Source organism: Octopus sinensis, linkage group LG30, assembly GCF_006345805.1.
Source record: "Octopus sinensis linkage group LG30, ASM634580v1, whole genome shotgun sequence".
NCBI classification, from domain to species: domain Eukaryota; kingdom Metazoa; phylum Mollusca; class Cephalopoda; order Octopoda; family Octopodidae; genus Octopus; species Octopus sinensis.
In genome coordinates this window covers 7,517,304-7,529,803 of record NC_043026.1, presented here as the reverse complement: position 1 = coordinate 7,529,803, position 12,500 = coordinate 7,517,304, and the positions used below count along the sequence as shown (strand labels likewise).

General features: G+C 36.9%; 1 protein-coding gene across 1 annotated transcript in view; it reads left to right on the top strand.

Moving 5' to 3' along the window:
• Positions 1 to 12,500, top strand: part of LOC115226756 (metalloprotease TIKI1) — a 112,752-nt gene that overhangs the window by 73,859 nt on the left and 26,393 nt on the right. Inside the window, exon 4 of the mRNA XM_029797777.2 lies at positions 4,457 to 4,547. Within this exon, the coding sequence (XP_029653637.1) occupies positions 4,457 to 4,547 (91 nt within the window). The remainder of the gene's footprint in view (positions 1 to 4,456; positions 4,548 to 12,500) is intronic.

Below are 12,500 nucleotides of genomic sequence, written 5' to 3'. Positions count from 1 at the left end.
TATATAATATATATTATACACATATATAACATATGTACATACATATTAACATATATATATATATATATATGTATACATATATGTATGTATGATTATATATATGTTTATATGTAATTATGTATATTTGTAAGTGTATATATATATATACACATACATATATATACATACATATGTACACATACATTTGTATATATGGATGTGAATGTGGTGTGTGCATTTCTGTACACGCTTCCATGCACATATATAGTACTCACATTATACACACTATCACTCTTCCCCCATAGTCGTTTAGCTTATCTTAATCGCCTCAAATTAGATAATAAAAGCAGAGGAGTGGGGGGCATGGCTGGATGTTGATCATGTGACCTTATCGCCTGCCAATTTATCTGCAATTTTTGGTGAGCTTCCGTCATGGAAGCTGTTTCTACCCTAACGAGAAAAATCTTTAGAATGCGATTACACACAGTCATGTGAGTATGTGTATATACACATACATACATACATACATATATTTATATACACACATACATGCTTATATATATGTATGTGTATATATTTGTATTTATGTATTTCATATATATATATATATATATATATATATGTATATGAAATACGTAACTACAAATAAATGCCAATACATATAATATATATATATATATATATATACACACACATACACATATATACATGTGTATACATTTGTATATCTATATACATGTATTTTTATGTATCTATATATTTACCTACCTACTTACCTATATATATATATATATATATATATATATATATGTGTGTGTGTATGTATATATGTATATATATATATCTATATATGTATACATACATACATACCATTCATACATACATACATATATACGTATGTATATATATATATACCTGCGTGTGTGTGTGTGCATGAATATATGTATGTATGTATATGTACATGCCTCTGTATGTCTTACTACTGGAGTAAGCAAACAAAACAATAAGAATAACAACAATAATAGTAAGGAGGATGATGATGATAATAATGATGATGATAACGATGATGATGATGACGATGATGATGATAACGATGATGATAGCAATAGTGCTAATATGAACGCTTATATCAAGTTCTGGCCACCCAGTTTCCTGCATTTCCAGATGTACCTCTTTTGGTTGCTGTATTAATCTTTCTCTGTTCCTTAGTAAAAAAGGTGGAGATCCTCAGACAGCGAAGGGTCCCACCAACAGACAACCAGCAGAAAACCTGATGAAAATCTCTCTCAAGCAATTTCCATTCTAAATGATCCAACATTATTATCCACATGCCACACAAATTTGCCAGAATCTGGTCATGTGGTACCTCTTTTTAACGAATGATTAACCAATCAGGAGGTACCTCTTTTATCTTATTATGAGGTACTTCTTTCAAATGATGTGGTACCTCTCTTAACTGATTATGATGTAGTACCTATCTTAACTGATTATGAAGTACCTCTTTTAAATGATGAAGTAGTACCTTAACTTATGAGGTACCTCTGTTAATTTATTACGAGGCACCTCTCTTAACCAGTTCTGAGATACTTCTTTTAAATTATGTGGTACCTCTCTTAGCTGATTATGAGGTACCCCTTTTAAATGATGAAGTAGTACCTTAACTTATGAGGTACCTCTGTTAATTTATTACGAGGCACCTCTCTTAACCGGTTATGAGATACTTCTTTCAAATTATGAGGTACCTCTCTTAGCTGATTATGAGGTACCCCTTTTAAATGATGATGTGGTACCTCTGTAACTGATTATGCGGTACCTCTCTTAGCAGATTATGATGTATTTCTTTTAAATGATGATGTGGTACCTCTGTTAACTCATTATGAGGTACCTCTTTTAAATGATGAAGTGATACCTTAACTTATTATGAGGTACCTCTGTTAATTTATTATGAGGCACCTCTCTTAACAGGTTATGAGATACGTCTTTTAAATATTGAGGTACCTCTCAAGGCTGATTATGAGGTACCTCTTTTAAATGATGATGTGGTACCTCTGCTAACTCATTATGAGATACCTTTTTTAATCCAGACATAAATGTAAGAGGATGCTCTGGCACATGGTGCCAGGTTCAATCTCATTGCGTGGCACCTTGAGTGAGTGTCTTCTACTATGGCCTTATGAGGCCAACCAAAGCCTTGTGTGTGGATCTGGGAGGTGTGTGTGCATGTCTCTATACATGTATGTAGACATATGCATGCATGTATGTGTATGTGTGTGTTTGTGTGTGTGTGTGTGTGGTGAGTACCCCTGTCTTAACTTCTCATGATAGCTGTAAATAAGCATCCCCATCATACATGCAGGGTTGTTTATGTCCAGACTTACATGAAAAACATTTCCACGTCTGAGAAAATTTGTATAAATGTATGTATGTGTGTGTATATATGTATGTGTATTAATGCATACATACATACATATACACATACATACATCATACATTCCTACATACATACATATATGCATGTATGTATGTATCTATCTATCTATCTATTTATCTATTTATCAGTTTGTTTATGTCTATCTATCTATCTATCTATCTACCTATCCATCCATCCATCTATCGCTTTGTCTATCTATCTATCTACCTTCCTATCTATCTATCTATCTATATGTCTGTCTGTCTGTCTGTCCATTAATGAGTGCATGTATATGACAAATGTTCATTCTCCTTGCAATGATGAAGCACAGGTTTGATTTCAGGGTCAGCCCTGGTTCTGGTCAATCGGTCATTCGGTCAGCTGTGCATGTCTCATTCCACTGATGTTTACAGTCAATGGAATGGTCACTGGGATGAAACACTGCTCCACAACACTATTCCTTGTTTACACATCACACACACACATCACACACAAACACACATTTATATATACAAATATATATGTAAATATATATATGTATACTTATCTACATATATACATACAAATATAAACATATACACACATGGAGAGAAAGAGAGAGAGAGAGAGAGAGAGAGTGTGTGTGTGAGATACACACACACATATATATACATATTTATATACTCATATATATTATAACGGTATTTGTGTGTGTACGTACACATGACTAACTATTCAAAATGTGACCTCGTGTGTACCGTTGGCGATTTTTTTTTTTTCCTCTGTCTTCCCTTCTCTGGATCTTTCCTTCTCTTATGTTTCCGACGAAGAGCTCCGCTCAAAACGTTAAACCCTCCTCCTTTCCTTAGCGTCCAATAATACTATATTTGTTCCACGTCCTCGCGTTGTTGTGTTTTTTTGTGCTTTCTTGTTTGGATTGACCATATATATTTATATATATATATATATATATATTATATACACACACAGAGAAAGAGAGAGAGAGAGAAAGAGCGAGACAGACTGACAGAATATAGGTATTTAGGCATACACACACTTTATACATATGTGTATATATTTGTATATCTATATACATGTATACTTATTTATAATAATAATAATAATAATAATAATAATAATTGTGTACAATGTATCTATCTACCTATCTACCATTTTATTTTCTCTCTCTGCTTATTTCTATGTTCCTTTCTGTTGAAGAGCATAGGCTCAAAATGTAAAAGATTTTCTCACTTCCCGAGGGTTAAACTAAACTCTTTGTTGTTTACACAACCACCTTCATCTTTTGCTTTGTTTTTTTTTTGTAAACTCCAATTATTTAGGTATATAAAAAGATGTAATATGTACAATTTCAAAAGTCTTGCAACTTTTTAGGGGAAGCATTTGTAACTTCCCTAGGTTATAGTAATTCTAGCATATCCTTACTAACAGATCTAATAAGCTGACCTGCCACCTTTTGTTATTCCAGAGAGAGAGGGAGAGAGAGAGAGAGAGATGGTTGTAGTAGCACTTTGAACAAACCTTGTTAAACACTTCTTGTCACAGCTGACTGGTTTCTGTAACTCAACCAGGACTTGAAGACAGAATTAAACTGGGTGAAAATATTACAGAAATTTCAGAAATGCTGCAGACTGCTTCTGGATTAATCTTTAGCATCTGAGCATTTATTCAACCCCCAAGAGGTATTTTTTTAAGCCTGGTACTTATTTTATCAGTCTCTTTTGCTGAACTGCTAAGTTACAGGGATATATCTTATTTGGAAACAGGTGACAGGAATATAATCTGACTCTAGAAAATCTACCTTAACAAGACCCACCTGACCCAGGAACCTGCTGAAATGATAAAAGGACCGACTCATCCATTACATACAAATATTTCCTCTGAAGGTTTTTTGTTTAACAGGGTCCAGTTTGTTTGTTGTTGAATATTGACTCTATACTCTTCCTAATATATACCCAAACTCTCTGCAATACATATTTCATATTCTACCCACATTTTTTTTTTCTTTGGTGGGTGGGGTGTATGTGTTCTACCGATGTCTTACCCGTATTCCACCCTTATGTTTTGCAGGTCACTTTATGGGCAATCATACCGTCATTGATCATTTACGAAAAGCTGGCTTCGTAATTGAACACACGTCTCCGGAGTATCTAATACCTGAGTGAGTATAAAACTTGTGGCCCAGGCCTCTGTAAAAACTCCATGTTGTTGTTGTCGTTGTTGTTGTCGTGTTGTTGTTGTTGAGTGAACGGTCTTCGTCCTAGAGCTCGCAAGATCGTGCCTCTGGGGAGAAGTCCAAAACGTGGTCCTTTGCTATTCGTAAGACCCGCAGAAGAGAAAGCCAGTCAACCCCCAACACCGAGAGCATCGACGGATGGATGAATGCGCATCCAGGCTCAGCGGTTGCGTAGGAAGTTAAGGACAAGAAACGGGAAGAAAGAGAGAAAGTTGGAGCGAAAGAGTACAACAGGGGTCTCCACCACCCTCTACCGGAGCCTCGTGGAGCTTTAGGTGTTTTCGCTCAATAAACACACACAACACCCAGTCTGAGAATCGAAACCGCAATCCTCCAACCGCGAGTCCGCTTGCCTAACCATTGGGCCATTGTGCATCCACTGTTGTTGTCATCGTCATCGTCATCATTTAGCCCCAGGCCAGTCCTGATCCGAGAGAGCTTTCACCATGTCTTCTTTTCTTAATACACAGTGTGTTTAGGACTACGTTATCTAATGTCCCCTTCCTTGTTGTTTTCCTTATTTAACCCCAAATCAGTCCTGATCCAGAGAGACCTATGATCAAAGATGTTTCAGCCATGACCATCCAATCTTTTCTTAACGCTGGTGTATCTTGAACTACATTCTCTAATGTGTCCTTCCTATGTTTAAAGTACAGTGTGACACAGAAGATTTGGTTGTGATATTTAGCAGGTTGTGTGACCACATAGAGCAAGTACTCTCCATAGCAGTGTATTTTAGTGTATATGAAGCTGAGTACACACACAGACACACATATGTCTATAATATATATATATATATATATATATGTGTGTGTGGGTGTGTGTGTGTGTATATATATATGAATAAATAAATGGAGTTTAACGCAGGTGTAATCAAATATTTTTACTTTTGACACATGTTTCGAAAATTTGCTGCCCTGGTAACTATTTTTTTTTTTTTTCCGTGTTAATTGTTAACAAGGTAAAAATACACTCATCTATTTATATATATATATATCTTACATTTGAGCGTGATCATGACCAGCGTCACCTTACTGGCACATATGCCGGTAGCACGTGAACAAAACATTTGAGCGATGTCGTTGCCAGTGCTGCTGGACTGACTCCTGTGCAGGTGGCATGTAAAAAACACCATTTCATGCGTGGCCATTGCCAGTACCGCCAGAATGGCCCTCGTGCCGGTGGCACCTAAAAGCACCCACTACACTCTCGGAGTGGTTGGCGTTAGGAAGGGCATCCAGCTGTAGAAACTCTGCCAGATCAGACTGGAGCCTGGCAAAGCCATCTGGTTTGCCAGCCCTCAGTCAAACTGTCCAACCCATGCTAGCATGGAAAGCGGACGTTAAACGATGATGATGATGACATATATATATATATATAATATATATATATATATATATATATATATATATAAGCAAGCATCTTACCACACAGTCATGCCTGCACCATATGTGATAGATAGATAGATAGGTAGATAGGTAGATAGGTAGATAGGTAGGTGAGGATAGATGGATGGATGGATGGACAGGCAGCCGAATATTACAAGCATCCATGAGCCTCCCCAGAATCCCATGAGGAGGTGGGGTCTTTCCGTTGGTCTTCCCATATTATTATCATCCATTCATCCAATCAGAACAGTGGACATTTTATGACAGGATGTGATGGTCTAATTACGTGTCTGTCACATGACACCCTGAGAGTCCAGCCCACCACCACCATCACCACTACCATCTCCATCAACACCACTCCCCCCACCCTCATCTCTCTGAGATGGCAGCATTTTGTGTTGATGGAAAGGTTGTGGGGGTGGGTGGGAAAGAATTAAAGTTCAAAGGTCAGCTCCTCCCCCACCGCTGTTACCTAGAGTGGGGGATGAGAAAGAATGGGTAAAGAGAGGGTGGTTATCAGGGGGGGGGTTTGACATCTCTCTGAGAAGAAGAAGGAAAGAAAATGTGATTTGTGTGTGTGTGCGAGTGTGTGTGTCTGCCTGTTTGTGTGTGTGCGCTTAGTTTTATGCATGTATGTGTGTGTGTGCATTTGTGTGTGTGTATATGTTTGAATGGTTGCATGTGTATATGCTTATATGTGTAAGTTTGTGGATGTCCACGTTTCTGTGTGTAGGGTTGTATGTGTAAATATAATTATGCGTATGTATGTTTGTTGATGTGTGTGTGTTTGCATGTGTACATGTTTGTGTGAGAGTGGGAATATCTTTGTGTTTCTATATATGCAAGTCTATGTATGTACATATATGTGTTTAGGGGGGGGGGGTGTATTTAAGAATAATATAACACAAGGATGGAGGATATCATCATCATCATCATCATCATTTAGCATATATATATATTGATCTATATATATATATATATATATATATATATAAACACACACACACATCTGTATATAAACATATATAGCCGAGTAAGCACATAAATGTGAAACAAGGTGAGAAAAAATATTACTCAACTACCAGAGGTAGAGTAATATGCTTTATTATTAAATCTGCAAAAAACATTACAAAATTACTGCAAAAAAACTGCTATACAGAGTTTCACGTTGCCATTCATCAGGCATTGGGGATCAAAAATCTGATCATAATTGCTTGATGAAAGGGAAGGTGAAATTCTGAGTAGCAGTTTTTTTGTGATGTTTTTGTTATGCTTACACAGGTTTAATAATAAAGCATATATGTGTGTGTGTATATATATATATATATATATATATATATATATAAATAAATCGTTTTGTTTACCATGTAGGCAGTCATCGTAATTTTTGTTTGTCTTGTTGTTGAGAGAGGCTCCCTTTCTTTCCTGATGAGAAGATTGCATAATGCACCTTATTCCTTTGGAATGAAACCATGTTGTCTTCGAAACATATGTCGAGAGTAAAGGAATTTTGTTAACATCTTTGTTCGACTCCATTCTTTCATTTATTCATAAACAACACACAAATTTCTGCACATGAACCCGGAGTTTCTACCCTTGGACAGGTCGCTTCAACTGTGTTTCTGACGTGAATTTGCTACCCAGGTTTCGGTTCAACGAATTTTCCATGCTGACGATAAACATAGGATAATTCATTCACCTATTTAAATATATATATATTCTCTCTGTGTTTATTTCCCCATGTTCCTTTCTTACATCAAAAAGGTGCTTCTTTTTCTATGAAAAATCCCTATTTTTTACGATTTTTTTACTGCTGTGTCGCCATTTTTCGGTGTATTTCAACCAGAAAAATGTTCACTTAAAGAGAATAACAAGCTACATAATGCAAAATTTTTACTTTTCAAAAATTCCAATTCTAAAGGGTCGAAACAAACCCGAGCAACGCCGAGCATTACTGCTAGTTAGATTTAAATCTCAACAGGTTAATATACTTGCCTCGTCATTCCATGTTCTCCATTCTCTCATTTGCATATGTGAGAATGAATTTTGGTATCAATCTATATCCATCCCTCTGTAATAACTAGAAATTGTCAGAATGTGATTCTCTAATGAGGATACCTTTCCTGATGAAGGGGACATTGTCCGCAGGGATTGTAAAATTTCTTTTAATTTTTCTACCAGGACATGAACTCTGGAAATGGCCATAGAAAGGAATTTTCCTCTAATTACAATTATATACTATTTATATTTGTTAAAAAACAGATTGAATTTTATGGATTTATTTTCTGGAATTTTTAGACACTTTTAACAGCTCCCAATTTTAGTATTGAAAAAAATTTTATGTGTTTACTTTTCCTCATTTTTTCCATATGTATCCCATGTATATTCTATTTACATATATTTTTATGTATATTTATATATATTTATACTTTCAAAAATATTCATATATATTTTGTCAATATGTATTATATATATATATATATATATGAATAAAAAATGGAGTTAACGTAAATACGAAGTTTCTACCTTTATAAACAAGGAGTTACAACACCTTTACTTGTAAGATTTTTGCTACCCTGGTAACTATTTATTTATTTTTCCATATTAATTGTTAACAAGGTAAAAATACACTCATCTATTTATATATATATATATATATATATGTTGTTGTTTTGTCTCATTTGGTCTAAAGTCGTATGACAACCACCGTTATATATATTTTGTTTATTCATTACTGTTTTCAATTTCGTTTTCGTCTCTTGTATTCACATCCGTCTTGTGCGTTCACATTCCTGTCTTCTACCAAGAAATCTAATGCTTACAGCTTAGTTTTTTTTTTTTTTTTTTTTTTTTTTCTTGGGGCAAATATCAGAATTGAACAGCCGAAATTTGCTATGATGATTCGGTGTCTGACTGAAGATTGAAGGCTTCGAATGATTTGTCTGTGTTCCGTGTTCGTCCCTTCCTGTATTTCACGTTCATTATATATAAAAACATTCATTCTTATATATATATATATATGCTTCAAATTGAATTTATAACTATACCATCTGATCGTGACCGTTGCCAGCACTACCCCGGCTGGCCTCCGTGCCGGTGGCACGTAAAAAGCACCATCCGTTCGTGGCCGTTTGCCAGCCCCGTCTGGCACCTGTGTTGTTGGCATGTAAAAAGCACCCACTACACTCTCAGAGTGGTTGGCGTTAGGAAGGGCATCCAGCCGTAGAAACACTGCCAGATCAGACTGGGCCTGATGCAGCCTTCTGGCTTCACAGACCCCAGTTGAACCGTCCAACCCATGCTAGCATGGAAAGCGGACGCTAAATGATGATGATGATGACATATCATATGTAAAAAAAAGTTGATTGCCTAATTTAAGTTTTTATTTTAATTCTTGTATATATAATATGTGTGTGTGTGTGTTTATTATCATCATCATTCAATGTTGATTTTATATCGATATAAATATGTATATGTTTATAGTTATATATAAGTATATATCAATATATATGTATGCATGTGTGTGGGTCTCCAAAATCTACTGTGTTCAGTCAAAAGCCATATCAACAACACCGAGATGGTTCTGTTTAATTTCCAAACAAGAAACACGAAAACGGAGAAGCGAACTCAACAGACCCCAGGATGGGAGAATGTTCAACCAAGGCAGAGGAAAAAAAAACAAAAAAAAAAACAAAACAAAGAAAAACAAGAAGGAATTAAAAGAATTACAAATAAAACTGCAATAAATCTTCCGTGCTGCGTCTATGACGTTATTCCACCATTTTCAGGTTCGAATTCCCTCAGGATTTCTGTGGGGTTCTTGTGAAATATCTGGATGCTGCTAACTCATTTAACATTCAACTCGTCCCCCCACCCCGCAGCCCCACCCCTCCACCCTGGCCTCCATCCTCTTGCTGACAATGTCTGTCTGTCTCTTTCTTCCTCCCCTCTCTCTCTCTCAATCTCTCTTTCTCTCGCTCACCCCCTGCCCCCTCCTGCTCCATCCCCACCCCCCTCTGTTAGTTAGCTTTAGACTTGTAACAGCTCAGTTTGATATCTTGCTTACATATATAAATATATATGTTGTTAGTGTGTGTGTGTGTGTGTGTGTATATGTGTGTGTGTGTGTGTGAGTAGGTACATATATATATTTACACAAGCAAATTATATACATTATTAAATATTTATGTATATATATATACACACATGTATATATTCATGTATCTGTACATATATTTATGTATGTGTATATATATGTGTATGTATATATATATAAATATATACATATATACACACATGGATATAGTCATGTATGTGTAATATGTGTGTGTGTGTATATATATATATATATATATAATTGTATCTGTGTATACAGATATATATTTAAACATATATATATATGTATGTATGTGCATTACGTGTGTATACAGATATATATTTATACATATATATATATGTATGTGCATATATATATATACATACATGAATGTGTGTACACACACACACACACACACATCTAAGTATAGATAGATAGATAGATGTGTACATATATACATGTGTGTGTGTATACATACACACACACGTATAGATAGATAGATAGATAGATATACACATATATTCATGTGTGTCACACACACACACCCCATTTATCTGAGACTGCCAATTTTCCAGTGCCAATTGTTGAAATAACCTTCTTCAGATTTTTTTCCTCTCTACTTGTTGCCATTCCACAGTTATGTGTGTGTGTGTGTGTTGTATGTTAATGTGTGTCTATATAAGTATACATGTATATATAGGCGCAGGAGTGGCTGTGTGGTAAGTAGCTTGTTTACCAACCACATGGTTCTGGGTTCAGTCCCACTGTGTGGCAACTTGGGCAAGTGTCTTCTACTATAGCCTCGGGCCGACCAAAGCCTTATGAGTGGATTTTGTAGACGGAAACTGAAAGAAGCCCGTCGTATATATGTATATATATATGCATGTGTGTGTGTTTGTGTGTCTGTGTTTGTCCCCTCAACATTGCTTGACAACCGATGCTGGTGTGTTTATGTCCCTGTTACTTAGCGGTGCGGCAAAATAGACCAATAGAATAAGTACTGGGCTTACAAAAGAATAAGTCCCGGGGTCGAGTTGCTCGATTAAACATGGTGGTCCAGCATGGCCACAGTCAGATGACTGAAACAAATAAAAGAGTAAAGAGTATATACACGTGTGTGTGTGTGTTCATATACTTGCATGCAAATGTGTACCAAAGGATGAGGTTTCAAGTCCTATGAACAGCCTCCCTCTTTTTCCATCCAAAGGATCTTTTATCTAAAATTTATATTCTATAGTCTATAGCATTATGTACTTCAATATCCACTGCACCAAAAATAAAAAACAAACAAACAAAAAAAAATTATGATTCTTAGACTCAGGTGTTGCAAGAAGCTTGATTCCCAACAATCTGGTTCTGAGTTCCATCCCACTACATGGCACTTTGGGCCCAGTATCTTCCACTAAAGCCCTGAGCCAACCAAAGCCTTTTAAGTGGGTTTTGTAGATAGAAACTGGGTGAAGCCTCTCATATATATATATATATATATATATATATATACGTTCGGACGGTGACACGTAAAAGCACCAACTGATCGTGGCCGTTTGCCAGCCTCTTTGCCAGCCTCCTCTGGCCCCTGTACCGGTGGCACGTAAAAAGCACCCACTACACTCACGGAGTGGTTGGCGTTAGGAAGGGCATCCAGCTATAGAAACACTGCCAAACCAGACTGGAGCTTGGTGCAGCCTCCATGGCTTACCAGACCCCGGTTGAACCATCCAACCCATGCTAGCCTGGAAAATGGACGTTAAATGATGATGATGATGATATATATATATATATATATATATATATTTATAATAAGCGCAGGAGTGGCTGTGTGGTAAGTAGCTTGCTAACTAACCACATGGTTCCGGGTTCAGTCCCACTGCGTGGCATCTTTGGGCAAGTGTCTTCTGCTATAGCCCCGGGCCGACCAATGCCTTGTGAGTGGATTTGGTAGACAGAAACTGAAAGAAGCCTGTCGTATATGTGTATATATGTATGTATGTATGTGTGCGTATATGTTTGTGTGTCTGTGTTTGTCCCCCTAGCATTGCTTGACAACCGATGCTGGTGTGTTTACGTCCCCGTAACTTAGCGGTTCGGCAGAAGAGACCGATAGAATAAGTACTGGGCTTACAAAGAATAAGTCCCAGGGTCGATTTGCTCGACTAAAGGCGGTGCTCCAGCATCAGGACTGACCCAGGGCTAAACGACAGCAATAACAACAACACTTTGATAATGACTGTTGGGTGCCAAATGGCAGTGGGTGGGGTGGGGGTGAAGGGGGGGTATGAAACGGGGGGTGGTGGGTAGTGTGTCATGACCCCCTCGACCCCGCCCCCACCCCCCAACAACCACCATCAGTGTCAAACACTGATCTCCCACCCACCCCGCTGCCCCTCCACTTTG